This window comes from Oncorhynchus keta, chromosome 19, assembly GCF_023373465.1.
Source record: "Oncorhynchus keta strain PuntledgeMale-10-30-2019 chromosome 19, Oket_V2, whole genome shotgun sequence".
In the NCBI taxonomy this organism is placed as follows: domain Eukaryota; kingdom Metazoa; phylum Chordata; class Actinopteri; order Salmoniformes; family Salmonidae; genus Oncorhynchus; species Oncorhynchus keta.
This window is the reverse complement of record NC_068439.1, coordinates 62,160,795-62,181,067: the sequence shown is the minus strand read 5'-3', so window position 1 is coordinate 62,181,067 and position 20,273 is coordinate 62,160,795. Positions and strand designations below refer to the sequence as shown.

At 40.2% G+C, this 20,273-nt stretch overlaps 2 protein-coding genes across 3 annotated transcripts; one reads left to right on the top strand and one right to left on the bottom strand.

Annotated features, from left to right (window-relative positions):
- Positions 1-444: 444 nt before the first annotated feature.
- atf3 (activating transcription factor 3) lies at positions 445-4,140 on the top strand. The gene is made up of 4 exons (XM_035794170.2): positions 445-602; positions 1,173-1,424; positions 1,710-1,817; positions 2,223-4,140. Exons 2-4 carry the CDS (start codon positions 1,182-1,184, stop codon positions 2,469-2,471), a joined length of 600 nt encoding a protein of 199 aa, XP_035650063.1. The 5' UTR covers positions 445-602; positions 1,173-1,181; the 3' UTR covers positions 2,472-4,140.
- Positions 4,141-14,619: 10,479 nt separating this feature from the next.
- Positions 14,620-20,248, bottom strand: batf3 (basic leucine zipper transcription factor, ATF-like 3). Of its 2 annotated transcripts, none has more exons than XM_035792679.2 (3): positions 18,767-20,248; positions 17,855-17,989; positions 14,620-15,812 (listed from the first exon to the last, which is right to left on the bottom strand). In XM_035792679.2, the coding sequence occupies exons 1-3, from the start codon at positions 18,839-18,841 to the stop codon at positions 15,618-15,620; spliced, it is 405 nt and encodes a 134-aa protein (XP_035648572.1). In that variant the 5' UTR covers positions 18,842-20,248; the 3' UTR covers positions 14,620-15,617. The 2 variants fall into 2 exon arrangements, with proteins under 2 accessions (XP_035648572.1, XP_035648573.1); XM_035792680.2 differs by having other exon boundaries at positions 17,855-17,974.
- Positions 20,249-20,273: the final 25 nt, after the last annotated feature.

Genomic DNA, 20,273 nt, shown 5'->3' with positions numbered 1-20,273 from the left:
GTTGTGGCTTTGCTGGCATGCATCCCCCCACCCCAAGCTTCACATGCTAAAATCGTCACTGTTCTGTAATGTAGAAAATAGTTTTAAAATATAAAGAAAAACTCTGGAAAGAGTAGGTGTGTCCAAACTTTTGACTGGTACTGTACCTTTGCACTGAACGCTGGTTATGATATGATTGATATGATAAGAGATAGATGGACAAGCCCCTCACTGCTACATTCAACATCCCTTTGCTTTTTTTGACACGAGACAATAAAATGTATAGACTATACAAAAAATGCCCCGGATCATTAAACTATTATGTCTTTATTTGCTGTGAAATGTTACGACAAATTCCTTGTGAGTAAAGGGGGCTGAGCTTGCCCTGTTATGGTGTGCTACACGGGGTTGCTGGGTTGCATCATTGCAAAGAAGTGCTATAAATAGGATTACGTCACCACGACCCGCCCACCTATTAGTAAATGCCTTGCAAGAGCGACTCACTATAAAAGAGGGTGATGCAACGCTTCATCGGCAACTGTAGCTTTCTTAACAAGGCAGAAGAGCCTCACAACCAGGAGCAGAATAAAGACCTTTCATTTCTTCACTGAAAACATAATCAGGTGGGTCAATTGTTTTTATTGTAAAAACTTTCTACCGGTGTGATATAGGATAAGCGCTTTCAGGAAAAAAGACTGTGCCACGTGTAGCATAGTGCCAGCTGGACTGACATCCATTTAATAACGAAAACGGGCTTACATTTAGAAATCTTACTCATATCTTTGTTTATGTGAATCAAAGTGTAGTTTATCTCTCATTGTCTAATGTGTTGTATTGAAATGGTCTGTGGTAACTGGTTGATATGTTGTAACACATTCACCTGTCCCTAAATTAACACGCATTTCAAAGAGAAAGAATGTTAGGACTGCATAGCTTGTTACATTGTTTAAAAGGGCGATATATTGTTGTCATGTTGGCACGTCAGGCAAAAATGTAGCGTGCAACTGCTGTGTCTGGTGGAATAAGTGACATTCTAGTTATCATACCAAAATAGTCGAATGGTATACATTAACCAGCAGATTGCTGCTCATATCTGACGTTTTTTTATTTAGTCCAGTGAGTGTCCAAGTTTAATGTTTTTTGTTTCGCTTAGTCAGGTTAATGTGACACAGCATCACGTTTTTTTTCTTCAGTTTTTCAAAATGATGCTTCAGCATCCGGGATTCAGCCTGTCCGACATCAGCGCGTCAGCCTTGGTACCCTGCCTGTCCCCGCCTGGAACACTCACGCTCGAGGACTTCACCAACTTCACTCCCCTGGTAAAGGAGGAGTTGCGACATGCTATCCAGAACAAGCGGCTGTCCAACGGACTGAGCACCGATATGAGCGACTGTGCGAGCTCAAGTTCAGACAGAACGTCTGAAGCTCCAAGTGTCAAGAGGGAGGTAGGGATGTCAACATTAGTCGCTTACTGTAACATCTACTCCCCCATAATACCAATAGTAATTCATACATAACATAGGGGAAAGTCCATTTTTTTTTATATGTCTATGTTTTAAGTATTCCCTGAGAATAAATTTGTCTATACAGATGAGATCACTGATTACATGTTTACCAACACATTGTAAAGCCTACCATACATTATTAAATTATCAGCCATATCATTCATTTCTCAGGAAGGTTGTTACCATTATTCAAGGTTGTTCATTTTCCTGATGTGTCATTAACAGAAAATCCCAGAGGAAAGTGACAGGAGGAAAAGAAGACGAGAAAGAAACAAAGTAGCTGCTGCCAAATGTAGGAATAAGAAGAAGGAGAAGACTGACTGCCTTCAAAAGGTATGTTCAGTGTTTTTTACAGGGCAGTACAACATTATTATGATGGGGAGAGATGATTCATATGAATCAGAGGCTGCCAGACTGTGCCAAGTGGTATTTTGTGATTTATTAAGTAGACATACAGTATTATATTATCTCATATATGTAATTATTCAAAATATTTTTCTAATTAATGTGCCATAAGGATTTCTATTTAACCTCCATTTATTTTGTATGACTCGTAATTGAAATACATAAATAGACAAGGGCTCTATAGAAATGTCTGCCTCAAAACAGCAAAGGAACACTCCAGTATTTACATACAAACTAAAATGCACTAAACCTAATTGAGTATTTTTTTAAAGGAACCAAGGGAGCTGTCAGTAACAGGATTGAACCAAACCACTATTCCCTTCTCCCCTCCAGGAGTCTGAGATACTAGAGTCAGTGAACTCAGAGCTGAAGGCACAGGTTGAAGAACTGAAAAACCAGAAGCAGCAGCTGGTCTACATGCTGAACCTCCACCGGCCCACATGCATCGTACGGGCCCAGAATGGCCAGACCCCTGAAGATGAGAGGAACCTGTTCATCCAGCAGATCAAGGAGGGTACCCTGCAGATGGAACAGCTGGACCACCACCACACCTCAGTGCCAACCACCTGTGGCCATCACTGATCCACACACTCCTGGGGGAAGTAGGGTACTACTCACTCACTCACTCACTCAGACAGATGCTCACTGTCCTCTGGCAACTGTACTGTACCTGCGTCAAGTGAAGGCTCTGTCGGGCCGGCAAAGGCGCTTTGCGCGTCCCACTCTTAAACTGGACTTGACAGCACAAGGACGGACACCCCGTGTGCTACCTAGGGTAGGCTTGTGGTGTTCCGGCAAGTCGGCGAATGTCAAAGCACTAAAACATAAAAATGCATCCAATGTGTTTATTGTTTCCTTAAATCTTTTACATTGTTTTTCGAGGCTGATGACTCATTCTGTTTTTTTGTACCAAGTATTACGTCAATGTGGTAAAGGCACATGATTCACTGGTCAGTTGAGATAGATGCTTGTTGAGGAAAAATACGATTAAAGTGGAGAGATAGTAATGGCTGTGTACTGTGTGACATTAAGAGCCCTGTTATTACTGTCATATAAGAGAAGAGGTTAATCATTGTGTGACGTGTTTGCTGTTGTGTTTATTGAATATATTCTGTCGTAGCTGTGTCTATAGCTCACTTTATTCCCCCTTGACTTGCCTAACAAAAACCTCTGAAGCTGCTACTACTAACTCAGGATATACAGGTATAGTTCATATCAGAGGAACCCTCATGTTATAGGACAGTAAAGAGAGTGCATGCAATGAGGATTCATTCAGACAGCATTTCAACTAACTTACTGACAATGGCACTGTTAGCCCTGGACCTCCCTAAATGAAAGTCAGTCATTACATCGCTGTAAACTGGTGTATTTGGAATAGGCCCTGATTACATAATGATCTGTAGTATTGAAGATATGGTTGTGTGATTTCGTATTAGAATTTCTTCACCTAGATAAGTCTGTAGTTACTGTATACCATATACGTAAACCAAATAACACCTCCTATTGTCTTCTGTGTATTATTGAGGCTTATAAAATAGACCCACTAGTTATCAGTAGCTAGATATCTAAGTGGAATTATTTATCACTCTGCTTGTCTGAAGTTTTCACTTTAAAGTCATGGAAGATTACATGAATTGCCTCAGTGTTCGTCTGCAATTTGCTAAGTCCTTAAGCCCACTGCCAAACCAACCCCCCCCTCCCATCAGTCCACTGTTTGTGCTGTGACATCGTCACAGGTCAGTTGCACAACCAGAAACTCTGGTTAGCCTCATTGCTCAAACTACAAATTTTTGCGATCAACAGTAGCTTTTGTCTGTATATTCTGTAATGTCTCAAACTAATCCATGTGTGGTTTATGGTAAGGGACTGTTTATTTTGGTTGGTTTGTGAGTAAACGGTTGAGATGAACACAATGAAAGAGATTCAGGTGTCCATGTGTTTTGTTTTTATTTCAGTGTTTCGTGTTCAAACAGGAATGCTAGTCATGGATGGGGTCACTACTGAGATCATTAATTTGATGCCTGTTTTATACTTCAATACCTTTCTTGCTTTTCTATTCCACCATCCATTTCTTTGTTTCACTTGAACATTGTTCACTTAAAATTATTAAGTGTGTTTGAGTGGATGTAAAAGATCAAATTATATCAAGTCAGGTAAAACTACACGCTGAAACAAATTAAGTACTCATTTCTATTGTCTGTTTTTATTTTTTGATACTTTATTAATAAAGGTGTATATATATATACTTCAATTGGTTTGGGATTGTTTCTGGGGAACGACTCACCACATTTTTTAAACAATTTTAGCAAGGGATTCAATGGTGTTGGTATATTGACACTGCATAGTTGTGATACAAAACAAATATTCATAAACCTGTTTAGCATCTCAGCACATTTGTGCAGTTGATGCTCGTCTGAGAACAAGCCAGGACATGTCTGCCTCTTTGGAAAACACATATCTAGGACAGGCAGGGGAGAGACTGGAAGAGTGTGTTTTCATCCTGTGCCAGGCCAGCTCAACATGAGTCAGTGGGTGTTATCTGACGAGATGGGCTGTGAAATACCATTTCACTCAGAACACCAGTACCCCCACCCCACTGTTGTCCACATTCCATAAAAAGTAACATCCCATTTTTCTGATGGTGGTTTTTGATAACTACACAACTGAGTTACTCAAGACTCCTAGCAGCCAGAATGCAACCAGAATCAACATGATTTTTGGGTTATTGCCTGACCAATATTAAAGGACCAGTGCAGTCAAAACGAGATTTCCCTATATTTTATAGACACGGAGTGTACAAAACATTAGGAACACCTGCTATTTCCATGACACTAGACTGGCCAGTTGAATCCAGGTGAAAGCTATGGTCCCTTGTTAAATCCACTTCAATCAGTGTAGATAAAGGGGGGAGACAGGATAAAGGATATTTAAGCCTTGAGGCAATTGAGACATGAATTGTGTATGTGTGTTATTCAGAGTGTGAATAGGCAAGAAACAGGGTATGGTAGTAGTTGAACAGGGTATGGTAGTAGATGCCAAGAACTGGGGAACGCTTTTGACACCTAGAGTCCATGCCCCGACGAAAGGGGGGTGCAACTCAATATTAGGAAGGTGTTCCTAATGTTTTGTACACTCAGTGTATATGTCCACAGCATGAGGTTGGAATAATACTGTGAAATTGTGAAAGTTATGAAAATGCCATTTTAGTGTAACAGCTGTTTGAAAAGACTGCCTGAAATTTCAGACTATTTTGGTGGGATGGACTTTTGGCCTCCCTGGTGATGAATCAAATCAAATGTTATTTGTCACATGCGTCGAATATAGCAGGTGAAGACCTTACTGTGAAATGCTTACTTACAAGTCTTTAAATCAACAATGCAGTTCAAGAAATAGAGTTAATAACATATTTACTTGAAACTCTGGGGGCAGTATTTCATTTTTGGATGAAAAACGTTACCGTTTTAAACAAGATATTTTGTCACGAAAAGATGCTTGACTATGCATATAATTGACATCTTTGGAAAAAAAACACTCTGACGTTTCCAAAACTGCAAAGACATTGTCTGTGAGTGCCACAGAACTAATGCTACAGGCGAAACCAAGATGAAACTTCAAACAGGAAGTGAGCCAGATTTTTGAGGCGCTGTGTTCCAATGTCTCCTTATATGGCTGTGAATGCACCAGGAACACCTCCACTTTCTGTCGTTTCCCCAAGGTGTCTGCAGCATTGTGACGTATTTGTAGGCATATCATTGGAAGATTGACCATAAGAGACTACATTTACCAGGTGTCCGCCTGGTGTCCTCCGTCGAAATTGGTGCGTAATCTCCAGCTGCATGTATTTTTCCATGTGATTCAGAGGAGAAACCAAACTTCCACAAATGATATATCATCGAATAGATATGTGAAAACACCTTGAGGATTGATTCTAAACAACATTTGCCATGTTTCTGTCGATATTATGGAGTTAATTTGGAAAAAAGTTCTGCGTTTTGATGACTGAATTTTCGTTTTTTTTTTCTTAGCCAAACGTGATGAACAAAACGGAGCGATTTCTCCTACACAAATAATATTTTTGGAAAAACTGAACATTTGCTATCTAACTGAGAGTCTCCTCATTGAAAACATCCAAAGTTCTTCAAAGGTACAGTGCCTTGCGAAGGTATTCGGCCCCCTTAAGTTAATACTTTGTAGCGCCACCTTTTGCTGCGATTACAGCTGTAAGTCGCTTGGGGTATGTCTCTATCAGTTTTGCACATCGAGAGACTGACATTCTTTCCCATTCCTCCTTGCAAAACAGCTCGAGCTCAGTGAGGTTGGATGGAGAGCATTTGTGAACAGCAGTTTTCAGTTCTTTCCACAGATTCTCGATTGGATCAGTCTGGACTTTGACTTGGCCATTCTAACACCTGGATATGTTTATTTTTGAACCATTCCATTGTAGATTTTGCTTTATGTTTTGGATCATTGTCTTGTTGGAAGACAAATCTCCGTCCCAGTCTCAGGTCTTTTGCAGACTCCATCAGGTTTTCTTCCAGAATGGTCCTGTATTTGGCTCCATCCATCTTCCCATCAATTTGAACCATCTTCCCTGTCCCTGCTGAAGAAAAGCAGGCCCAAACCATGATGCTGCCACCACCATGTTTGACAGTGGGGATGGTGTGTTTAGGTTGATGAGCTGTGTTGCTTTTACGCCAAACATAACGTTTTGCATTGTTGCCAAAAAGTTCAATTTTGGTTTCATCTGACCAGAGCACCTTCTTCCACATGTTTGGTGTGTCTCACAGGTGGCTTGTGGCAAACTTTAAACGACACTTTTTATGGATATCTTTAAGTAATGGCTTTCTTCTTGCCACTCTTCCATAAAGGCCAGATTTGTGCAATATATGACTGATTGTTGTCCTATGGACAGAGTCTCCCACCTCAGCTGTAGATCTCTGCAGTTCATCCAGAGTGATCATGGGCCTCTTGGCTGCATCTCTGATCAGTCTTCTCCTTGTATGAGCTGAAAGTTTAGAGGGACGGCCAGGTCTTGGTAGATTTGCAGTGGTCTGATACTCCTTCCATTTCAATATTATCGCTTGCACAGTGCTCCTTGGGATGTTTAAAGCTTGGGAAATCTTTTTGTATCCAAATCCGGCTTTAAACTTCTTCACAACAGTATCTCGGACCTGCCTGGTGTGTTCCTTGTTCTTCATGATGCTCTCTGCACTTTTAACGGACCTCTGAGAGTGTCACAGTGCAGGTGCATTTATATGGAGACTTGATTACACACAGGTGGATTGTATTTATCATCATTAGTCATTTAGGTCAACATTGGATCATTCAGAGATCCTCACTGAACTTCTGGAGAGAGTTTGCTGCACTGAAAGTAAAGGGGCTGAATAATTTTGCACGCCCAATTTTTCAGTTTTTGATTTGTTAAAAAAGTTTGAAATATCCAATAAATGTCGTTCCACTTCATGATTGTGTCCCACTTGTTGTTGATTCTTCACAAAAAAAATACAGTTTTATATCTTTATGTTTGAAGCCTGAAATGTGGCAAAAGGTCGCAAAGTTCAAGGGGGCCGAATACTTTCGCAAGGCACTGTAAATGATTTTATTTAAATGCTTTTCTTGTTTTTGTGAAAATGTTGCCTGCTGAATGCTAGGCTGAATGCTATGCTAGCTATCAATACTCTTACACAAATGCTTGTTTTGCTATGGTTAAAAAGCATATTTTGAAAATCTGAGATGACAGTGTTTGAGAGTCATTTCATTTGCAATTTTCATGAATAGTTAACGTTGCGTTATGGTAATGAGCTTGAGGCTATGATTACGCTAACGGATACGGGATTGCTCTTTCTTTTTTTTTTTTACATGTTTCAAACAATGTTTCAAAAAAGTAATAGAGCAATAAGAAAGAGACCTCTTTCCAAACCTCTTTGCCAATAACAGCTAGTTTTCAGTTTTCCCCTACCCTCTCAGACCACCGGTTTTATATACTTAAATGGTTCTAGAGAATTTTGTTTAAGCGCTTCTCTAGAACATGATTGGGAAATATGGATGTAGATGATTACTCTGACACATTAACCTGAACAGGTAACACACACACAGAGAATAAACGTTCCACCATCTAAACATTGGCTCACAATCAAACATTGAGAATTCAAAATGATTAACATTATTAAAAGGCACTGGATCATTGTTTAACACCAGAGGTCAAATTTGGGTCGAAGTAAAGTTGTGAGGTGAAAAGTGTGTGTGCTGTAATGTTCTCAGATGAGTAGCCCCGTAAAGGATGTTTTCATTCTCTCTCTCTCGGAGGCTGAGGTATGTTATTATAGGCCTTCTGTATCTCATCGTGATAACTGTTCCTGCAGCCTTGCAGCACTCAACTCAGTCTCATTAACTAATAGAACATGACAAAACATTTCAATCAAGTGCCATTCGCAATGCTTCTCAGAGAGTTGCGCTACAAAATGAAGTACAGGAATGATTCAACCCTCACAGAAATGTGTCACTCCATGGTAATTCATGCAATGATAGTGTGCACTATTTAACATCCTGAGATGTGTTTTCCAAGCTTCTGAAATGGGCATGGCATTTGAATACCTCCCCAAATACATTTTTTCTTATGTAGTACAGTACAACCACTTATTACAAGCATCCAGACATGAACTGATAGATGCTGTAAGTCAAATCTATATCACAAACCCGCCTGTCCAGATATCCATTCTCCTCTGAGCTGTCAGTGACAGTTTGTTGGCAAACTGCCATCTCTCTGTCGGGGTCAGATGAGAGTCATACTAGGGGAGGTTGATACTGTGTCCTGATGTTCTGAGTGACACAAGATAAGCCACCACGCTATACAGGAAATTTGATGCAATAGTCATATGAGAACTGCATGCAATCAACAGCAGTTTAAGGTCCGTTGTGAAATGGTGGTTTCAATGCTGCAGAGTTGGGTCATTGTGTAACAATTAGCCCTATAACTTAATACTGTTGATACTTTTGATAATGACATACTTGGTTTTATATGGATGGGGTAGAAATTAAGGGATAAATCCTAGATTGCATATAAGTACAATTTTCACTTACAGTATGCGTGACTAACTGAAAATTAGTTTCATTAGGATTTGCCCCGAAGCCAGGGTTTATAGGAAGGTTGAGGAGTTGTGTTGGTGTGTGTGTCAGTTGTGTGACTAATTCACATCACATTCATTAGAAATGTGGAATTCATTCGAACTTTGTCACATAAATGATGGATATGTTAACAGGCACTCCATCCACCAGAACTCTACAACTACCAATGGTGAATAGAAAACATCCTATTCTGGAGTGGTGCCTGAAACAGCGTTTTCCATAAAGCCCCAAATGATGGAATTTCTTGTGTAAGAATGGTGTCACATCCCTCCAATAGAGTTCCAGACACTTGTAGAATCTATGCCAAGATGCATTGACGCTGTTCTGGCTCGTGGTGGCCCAACGCCCTATTAAGAAACTATCTGTCAGTGTTTCCTTTATTTTAGCAGTTACCTGTATATGTACACAGTATATTATGCAGAAACATAAAACGTGTTTCAGTTCCTCTAAAAATTCATGCCCGGTACAAGTAAGTCTTCTGGGAAGCTTTTGGGCAAGTACCTATACATTATGTTCACAGGAACAACAATGGATAGGACATTCATCATACTGTAAAGTACATTCAGCCACTGGAGAGCAGTAAAGAGTCTAGTTTTTGGTTCTTGGCTACCATATCTGACAGCCATGGAGCACACAATGTCAATCATTTTAACATCAGTCTGAATATATGCTCTAGCTTTATGCTGTTAACATGACTCTTTTTTCATCCTAGGTGTAGTGCATCCATACCTGCCAATGAACTAGAAGGAAGTGAAGGATGGGAAATGTCACTTAGGCTATCCATTGAGTTATAAATCAAGCAGCTACAGTGCCTCAAGCTCTTGAAAAGGAAGTCATGTTCATCTGAATTTGTAAATGACATGCCAACATGCTCTATATATGTAATGCATACCATAACAATGTATTTACACTATGATCCTCCCATTCTATGGAATGCCCCTCACCCTTATATGTCAAAAATGTTGGTTCTTCAATGATAGATGCAAACGGGTAAGGTTAACTTTGATTCTGCACAAATAAAGACCAGCAGAATCTAACTTATCATATGGAATGTGCACAGGCTCCATAATGGGGGGAAAAAAGGCATATGGTTCTCGAACACTTAAAGAGATTGTCAGCAGATTTGGTTTTCTTGCAAGTTTTTAAAAGGAGAAATGTAATATTTAAAAAGGAGCTGGGTTGGAGAGGCATATGCTGCCACATACTGTAGTAACAGCAGAAATGTAGGCATCCTGATAAATAAGAATACACCATTTTCCCCTATATCCCACCACATGGAACAAGAAGGTGCTTTTAGATAGAATTCAAGCTATAGTCGATCAAATCCAGACAGGAACTATTATTTTAGCAGGTGACCTAAATCATGCATGCGATAAGATTGCACCAATAGAAAATACACTTAGCAGAAGAATTTGAAGAATTAACAGTGCACATCTTCTGGAACCAAAATTCCCCTTAGGGGAATGATAATCTCATACTCGGCAAAAGTTAAATCTGATTTAGAAATAAAAATGAGAAATAAAAAAAGAGAAATCAATCAATTCAGTCCTAGTTCCGTGTATCGAACTGTTTTTTCAGTTATAATAAAACCAGGGAAATCAGGAGAGTCCCCTGCTGATTACATACCCATAAGTTTAATAAATTGTGACAATAAAATATTAACAAAGCTTATAAGCAATTGAATGGCAAAAGTCTTACCAGACTTGATACTTATCAAACAGGGTTGATAAAAAATATATGCAAATGTCACGACTTCCACCAAAGGTGGCTCCCCTACCTGTTCGGTGGCGCTCAGGCGGTCGTCGTCAACGGTCTACTAGCTGCCACCAATCCCTTTTTCCTTTTCTGTTTGTTATGTCTGTACTGATTTCACCTGTTCCTTGTTTGAGATTTGTTTAGGGCTATTTAAGCCGGTTAGGCCCAGCCTGCTTTTGTGCGGGCTTGTTTTCTGTTTGTCTGTGGATGGTTGCGTGTAGTATGTTCTCTGACCTTTTTGGTGTCCCATTTTGGGTCGGTCATATTTTGTTCGCCTGTTGTGTTAGCGTTGACCACTTACCCATTTACCGAAATAAAGTCGGTTTTCTATGAATCCTCTGCTCTCTGCGCCTGACTCCGCACCCACCACTCCTAGCTGTGTGACAGAAGCCCGCACCCTTCATGGAATCAGCAGGGGCAGCTGCACCCCCTCTCCCATCTATGGAGGAGCGTGTCCTCCATCACACGGCCATCCTTCACCGAATCGGGTCAGCGATGGATCAGATGATGGAGAGGATGGACCGATGGGAGAGGAGTGGCCTCCCTACCTCTCCTCCAGTTCCTCCTCCTCAACCTACTCCTCCGGCAGCGTCCGGATCCAATGCTCTTCGTCTCACGCCCCCAAGGCAGTACGGTGGAGCGGCGGCTGGGTGCAAGGGGTTCTTGCTCCATTTAGATCTGTACCTGGCTACCATTCGCCCGACTCCCTCTGGGGAGGAGAGCATGAGCGTCCTCGTCTCCTGTCTGACGGGTTGAGCCCTGGAGTGGGCCAACATAGTGTGGAATGGCCCAGAATCCGCAAGGCACCACTACCCAGAGTTCACCCGCCAGTTCCGGGCCGTGGTCGACCACCCACCAGAGGTCCGAGCGGCGGGTGAATGTCTGTTTCACCTTAGACAGGAGACGAGGAGTGCGCAGGACTTCGCGCTGTAGTTTCGGACCTTGGCCGCTGGAGCGGGGTGGAACGACAGGGCCCTGATGGACCACTACCGGTGTAGCCTCCGGGAGGCAGAATACTCTAAAATCTCAGGATATAAAATGAATGTGGAAAAAAACAAAATAATGTTAATAGGAAAAATAAAATAACTCATGATCAAAACAATCCTTTAAGTGGCCAACAACAATTTGAAATACTTAGGGTGCTTGGTAAGTGACAACAAACAACAAATATATAAAGATAACTTTATTCCATTTTTATTTGATTTATTTTTATTTCACCTTTATTTAACCAGGTAGGCTAGTTGAGAAGAAGTTCTCATTTGCAACTGCGACCTGGCCAAGATAAAGCATAGCAGTGTGAACAGACAACAGAGTTACACATGGAGTAAACAATTAACAAGTCAATAACACAGTAGAAAAAAAGGGGAGTCTATATACATTGTGTGCAAAAGGCATGAGGAGGTAGGCGAATAATTACATTTTTGCAGTTTAACACTGGAGTGATACATGATCAGATGGTCATGTACAGGTAGAGATATTGGTGTGCAAAAGAGCATAAAAGTAAATTAATAAAAACAGTATGGGGATGAGGTAGGTAAAAATGGGTGGGCTATTTACCGATAGACTATGTACAGCTGCAGCGATCGGTTAGCTGCTCAGATAGCAGATGTTTGAAGTTGGTGAGGGAGATAAAAGTCTCCAACTTCAGCGATTTTTGCAATTCGTTCCAGTCACAGGCAGCAGAGAACTGGAACGAAAGGCGGCCAAATGAGGTGTTGGCTTTAGGGATGATCAGTGAGATACACCTGCTGGAGCGCGTGCTACGGATGGGTGTTGCCATCGTGACCAGTGAACTGAGATAAGGCGGAGCTTTACCTAGCATGGACTATGTGCTTAACAAGTCAAATGTGCTTAACAAGTCACATAATAAGTTGCATGGACTCACTATGTGTGCAATAATAGTGTTTAACGTGATTTTAGAATCACAACCTCATCTCTGTACCACACACATACAGGTAATTGTAAGATCCCTCAGTCAAGCAGTGAATTTCAAGCACAGATTCAACCACAAACACCAGGGAGTTTTTTTTAAATGCCTTGGAAAGAAGGGAACCTATTAGAATGCTAAAGTAGATTGCTAAAAATAAAAAATCTGACATTTAATATCCCTTTGAGCATGGTGAAGTTACTAACTTTGGCTGTTATATAAAATACACCCAGTCACTACAAAGATACAGGCGTCCTTCCTAACTCAGTTGCTGAAGACGAAGGAAACTGCTCAGGGATTTCACCATGAAGCCAATGGTGACTTTACAGAGTTTAATGGCTGTGATAGGAGAAAAATTAGGATTGATCAACAACATTGTAGTTAATCCACAATACTAATTTAATTGACAGAGTGAAAAGAAGGAAGTCTGTACAGAATACAAATATTCCAAGACACTAAAGTAATGTGGCACAGCAATTCACTTTTTGTCCTGAATACAAATATTTAGATATTTAAAAAAATATGCAACTTAAAAATTATATATCACAAAATGTATATTTTAAATCTTTTGGACATCAAAGCAACGTTATGGGAAACGTATTTGAGACAGAAAAGGATGATCATATATGTATATGTAAAACCTTGCAGAGAGCATATCCAATTGACAATTAGAAAAATATATAAAATATTGGAACTAAGACATAAAAAGAACACATCTTGGCACAAGATGGAGGGAATGTCTGAGCATAACTACTGAAATTACAGTTAACGACAATCTACGCCGAATCCAATACAAACTAACATATAGTTTTTATTATAAATGTCACGCCCTGACCGTAGATTGCTTAGTATGTATCTGTTTTTTGTTTGGTCAGGGTGTGATGTGGGTGGGCATTCTATGTTTGTATGTCTAGGTTTTATATTTCTATGTTTTGGCCGGGTGTGGTTCTCAATCAGGGACAGCTGTCTTTCGTTGTCTCTGATTGAGAACCATACTTGGGTAGCCTGTTTTCCCCACTGTTAGTTGTGGGTGGTTATTTTCTGTTTAGTGTTTTCACCTTGCAGGACTGTTTTCGGTTATTCCTATTGCTATTTTGTAGTTAGTGTTCAGTTCAGTATATTAAAGATTAACACGTACCCCGCTGCATTTTGGTCTGACGATTCCTCTTCTTCTTCCGATGAATGCCGTGACAATAAAAGACACAAAAATCACAGATTCTACAGCACGACGGCAGAGTCATGTCTTGAGTTTAAAATGAACTATGACTCAATAATCCATGCTTTTTGGGAATGCTATAAAGTCCAAAGTTATGAGTGGAGCTAAAAAAGTTGGCTGTCAGAAGAAGTATTACACTGTAAATGTACATTTAATCTGTCTGTCTGCATATTTCAAGACATGGCATATGGGAGTGTAGTGAGATACCCAATGGGCTGGACGATTCTCTTCTCATCACTCATCTTGAAAAACTGTATACTAAAAACGTGGAACTCAATCAATCCGCCATCACTAACATAACGATTTATCATTGAAATACTGAAATAGCATGGGCGACCAAGAAAAACGAATTGGTACAATTGAAGGCCACGTGGCAGTAATCCAGGCACTAGGGATGGGGGTGTGCGCATGCGGGTCTAGGCAGATGAGATGTAGTCATTGTTTGTGGGCGTCTGTACAGTAAATTGTTGTTCGTATGTGTATGTTTGTATCTGGTGTGGGGAAAATATTATTTCTTAAAGAAAAATAAAATATGAATGTGTATACTAATATACTAATGATATACCTCATTATGCCCTAAAATCTCCTGGACTGAAAGTAATATCATCTGTGTTGTGTGGTGGAAGTCCAAGCAGTCTGTGCTCATTTGAAAGTGAGAAGAGAAAGTTCGAAGAGAAAATAACTAAGAAGAAGTGCATACCGGTATGAAGAAGCGATCCACACAAATGGCTTTATTATAATCACCACAATTCCCCTCAAATGCAGAATGCAGAAGTCTATAAATCCTTTGGTATGAAATGAACTGTCTGTGTGGCTGAAGAGTCTTTCACATTTCTCAGTGGTCAGTCTGCATTTAGTAGAAGCCTTGCCAATTACTACTGTGAATGTATCCATCCATTCATAATAACATTTTAGAGAAGCCTGCAGTCATGTCATCAAGATAGACCATACATGCTGTAGATCATTGATTGGGACAAGAATTCCCTAGATGTTCCCCCTTTTATTGAGTTAGTGAATGATAATGGCTTGCTTCAAACGTATTTAATTTTTTAAAGTTATGAGACGAAGATGTAATGAGGTTAGTGAGTATTTACCCACATTATAGGGAAGAGAGGGTACACTCTATAACAATGTCATAACATGAGCTAACTAACAATAATAATACAACTGTACATATTATAGTTGGATTAAGTGATTTGATTATTTTATTTGATCAATTAAGCATTGAATTGCATGAATCCATTGGTAATAGCCAGTGTATTAAATGTTTTAGATTAGGGACTAAGAAACCAGAAACCAAAAACCTTTAAATGGTTTATTTTTTCTGGTAAAGTATAAGTAAGTTCCCACATGGTCAAGCCCAGGTACTGGTAAACTAGTTTGGTTAACCAAAACACACGTGATAAGAGGTGTGGTAACCACATTTATCAGAAGCAAAGGGAAATGGTCTCATTGGGAAAGGGATATGCAATTTATGTTCAATGTATTATACGAAACATTTAAACAGGAAAAGCAACTTGAACATCTGAAACAAAGCTCATTACGTAAGCCTATAATTATTAAATTACAACTTGATTCAAACTGTACAAAAACAATTGACGCCTGGAATAAAAAGGACAGATGAGGACATAAAATCTGACCTGTTAACTCTGTTTACAAGTCTCCCATGTTGGTTTGTCTCTGTGGTCCGTGCATGGTATGTTGGCTATCTGGGCAGACAGGAGGGGACCCCTACATCCCTGGGTCCCAACGTCCCTGACCCCAGGTTGGCAACACAGTGCATGATGGGACAGAGAGGCTCATGGGCCTTGAGGGCCTCCGTTAGACGCCTCTGCTCCTCAGACAGAAACTGCACATCCTTCTTCAGCTGTCTGTTCTTCTGCTCCAGACACTCATATGCCTGTATAGGACAAACTGGGCTCAGTTACTTTATAGTCTTACTTTCTGAGTAGAGTACAATATTAATCTACTTCAGGGATGGGCAACTGCCGCATGAAGGTGCTCAGATCTATTCCGCCCCCCACCCCCCATTTCTTACATATGGCAAAATATGTAGAATTGCAGGAAATTTGCTTTAAAACAGTCAATTTTCCTCTCCCCTGCATGGCAAAATGAGTAGAATTGCATGAAATTACACTGAACAAAATATAAACGCAAAATGTAAAATGTTGGTCCCAGAATTTTTGCATAAGCACAAAAAGCAAATTTGTCTCAGATTTTGTGCACACATTATTTTTTACATCCCTGTTCGTGAGCATTTCTCCTTTGCCAAGATAATCCATCCAATTGACAGCTGTGGCATATCAAGAAGCTGATTAAACAGCATGATCATTACACAGGTGCACCTTGTGCTGGGGACAATAAAAGTCTACCCTAAAATGTGCAGTTTTGTCACACAACACAATGCAACAGATGTCTCAATTGGCATGCTGACTGCAGCATTGTCCACCAGAGCTGTTGCCAGAGAACTGAATGTTAATTTTTCAACCATAAGCCGCCTCAAATGTTGTTTTAGAGAATTTGACAGTACATCCAATTGGCCTCACAACCGCAGACCACGTGTAACCACGCCAGCCCAAGACCTCCACATCCGGCTTCTTCACCTGTGGGATCGTCTGAGACAAGCCACCCGGACAGCTGATGAAACTGTGGGTTTGTACAACTGAAGAATTTCTGCACAAACTGTTAGAAACCTTCTTACAGAAGCTCATCTGCATGCTAGTAGTCCTCACCAGGGTCTTGACCAGAATGCAGTTTGACTTCGTAACTGACTTCAGTGGGCAAATACTCCCCTTCTATGGCCACTGGCACGTTGGAGAAGTGTGCTCTTCACGGATGAATCCCGGATTCAACTGTAGCGGGCAGATGGCAGACAGCTGATGTTGTGAGCAATGTTCCATGGTGGCGGTGGGGTTATGTTATGGGCTGGCATAAGCTAAGGATAATGTAGTTTATGGCAATTTGGGATGGCAATTTGAATGCACAGAGATACTGTACCATGACAAGATCCATTGTCGCTTGAAACTTGTCATTTGAAACTTGAAAAGATCCTGAGGCCCATTGTCGTGCTATTCATCCGCCGCCATCATCTCATGTTTCGGCATGATAATGCCCCATGTCGCAAGGATCTGTACACAATTCATGGAAACTGTCCCAGTTCTTCCATGGCCTGCATACTCACCAGACATGTCACCCATTGAGCATGTTTGGAATGCTCTGGATCAACGTGTACAACAGTGTGCTCCTGTTCCCGCCAATATCCAGCAACTTTGCACAGCCATTGAATAGGAGTGGGACAAAATTTCACAGGCCACAATCAACAGCCTATGTGAAGAAGATGTGTTGCGTTGCATGAGGCAAATGGTGGTCACACCAGATACTGACTGGCTTTCTGATCCACGCCCCTACCTTTTTTTTAAGGTATCTGTGACTAACAGATTTACTGATTTCCTTATATGAACTGTAACTCTGTAGAAATGGTTGTGTTTATATTTTTGTTCAGTATAGTTCTAAAATTGCTAAACCATCTCTCCGCCCCATGACAAAATGTATAGAATTGCAAAAATCTTGGTTTAAAACGGCAACATTTTCTCTACATCACATGGAAAAATGTGTAGAATTGCATGAAATAAACTCTAAAACTTAAAAAATGTATCTCTGCTGTCAAGGGGGAGGGGCACTAAAATGATTTGCTTGCAGTTCGGTGGGTGGGGGGGTACACAGACCCGCGAGCCACTGCGGCCCCTCATGATGAGTTCAGTTTTTTTTTGTGGTCCCCACCCCCTTCAAAGTTGCCAAAATCCCTGATCTACTTGATCAAGAGAATGAGTGTGACATTGATAGCTGTGTCATTACCGTCATATAACAGAAAATGTTAGACTATGCCAAAATAGGAGTTGTGTGATGATGAGGAAGGAGTCTGTTGTGCATGCACTGACCCACCTCATGCAGCTCATCTGCTCTTTGTGTCTTCTTTTTTCGGCTGTTCTTCGCTGCCACCCTGTTCTTTTCCCTTCTTTTTAGCCTCCTGTCTTCATCACCATCATCACCAGAGCTCTGCAGCTGAGTACAGTTGGTCTGTATTACATTTGTCACTATTAGAATATCACATACAAGCTGTTGCTCTTTAGCGTTGACTGATCTCTGTGTGCACTCAACACAATGTTGCTGGTGTAGATTATATTTGATCATACAAAATATCAAACAATATAAAAATACAAGTGAAAATTAAGAAGTGGTAACCAAATAGGCCTAATACCAGTTGTGGAATAAGAACCCAATTGTCATACTTGAGTAAAAGTAAAGATACCTTAATAGAAAATGACTCAAGTAAAAGTGAAAGTCACCCAGTAAAATACTACTTGAGTAAAAGTCTAAAAGTATTTGGTTTTAAATATACTACTAAGTAAAAGTATAAATAATGTCAAATTCCTTATATTAAGCGAACCAGATTGTATTGTTATTTATGGACAGCCAGTGGCACACTCCAACACTCTGGCATCATTTACAAATGTAGCACGTGTGTTTAGTGAGTTGGCCAGATTAGCAGCAGTAGGGATGACCAAGGATGTTTTCTTGATAAGTGTGTGAATTGGGACATTTTCCTGTCCTGCTAAGCATTCAAAATGTAACAAGTACTTCTGGTTGTCAGAAAAATGTATGGAATAAAAAGTACATAATTTTTCTTCAGGAATGTAGTGAATTAAATGTTGTCAAAAATATAAATAGTAAAGTAAATATACCCATAAAAACGACTTAAGTAGTACTTGAAAGTATGTTTATTTAAGTACTTTACACCACTGCCTAATACATTATTAAAGTAATTAAAGTCTAATTATGCTATTTAACACTTACCTCACATATTTCAAGTAATAACATGTTTTGATTCTTGCTGTGTAGAAAGCTGCCAGAAATATCGCTGTCAGACATCACAGATGCGATAACAATGCATCGATAGATTACTTAAATACAAAACAAGTCCTCCTCGAATTTTATTTCAGATAGCAATATCCAAGGTATGTACAAAGTGAGACCGGACGTATACGAGACAAACAGTTTCACTTGTTCAAACTGCACTTGCCGCTTTTCAATATTTGTTTTAAGTCACGTGCTAAAAAGCGTCAGATGCCCTTGAGTGTTCAACCAGCAACAGAATAAAGTGCGCTCTAAAAAGCTGATTTAGGACAAGCGGAAAATATCCTATACGTTTACTGTACCTGTATGATACTACTTGAATTGTTGCAAATAGATGTAGGCTTGTTATATATAATATATTCTTGTGTCATACATTTAATTTACATTTTAGACCAGATAGGGTCCATCAACAGTCCACAATTACTTTAATAAATGAAGGTCAGTCAATACGGAACATTTCAAGAACTTTTAAAGTTTCTTCAAGTGCAGTCGCAAAACCCATGAAGCGCAATGATGAATTTGGCTCTCATGAGGACCGCCACAGGAAAGGAAGACCCAGAGTTACCTCTGCTGCAGAGGATAAATTCATTAGAGTTAACTGTACCTCAGATTGCAGCCCAAATAAATGCTTCTCAGAGTTCAAGTAATACATCACAACATCAACTGTTCAGAGGAGACTGCACGAATCAGGCCTTCATGGTTGAATTTCTGCAAAGAGACCACTACTAAAGGACACCAATAACAAGAGTTGCTTGGGCCAAGAAACACGAGCAGTGGACATTAGACCGGTGGAAATCTGTCCTTTGGTCTGATGAATCAAAATTCAAGATTTTTGGTTCCAACCGCCGTGTCTTTCAGATGCAGAGTAGGTGAACGGATGATCTCTGCATGTGTGGTGCCCACTGTGAAGCAAGGAGGTGGTGTGACGGTGCTTTGCTGGTGACACTGATTTGTTTAGAATTCAAGAGGACCATGACCCAACACACCTTCAGGCTGCTTAAGGCCTACTTGATCAAGGAGTGAGAGTGCTTTATCTGATGACCTGCTCTCCAAAATCACCCGACCTCAACCCAATTGAGATGAGTTGGACCGCAGAGTGAAGGAAAAGCAGCCAACAAGTGCTCAGCAGATGTGGTAACTTCCAAGACTGTTGGAAAAGCATTCCAGATGAAGCTGGTTTTGAGAATGTCATGTGTGTACAAAGCTGTCATCAAGGCAAAGGGTGGCTACTTTTGAAGAATCTGAAATATAAAATATATTTAGATTTTAACACTTTTGTGGTTACGACATGATTCCATGTGTTATTTCATAAGTTTGTGTCTACACTATTATTCTACAATGTAGAATGAGGTGTCCAAACTTCTGACAGGCACTGTATATTTCCACACTATGAGGTTGGAATAATACTGTAAAAATGGTGCCCTTTTAGTGTGAGAGCAGTTTGGTA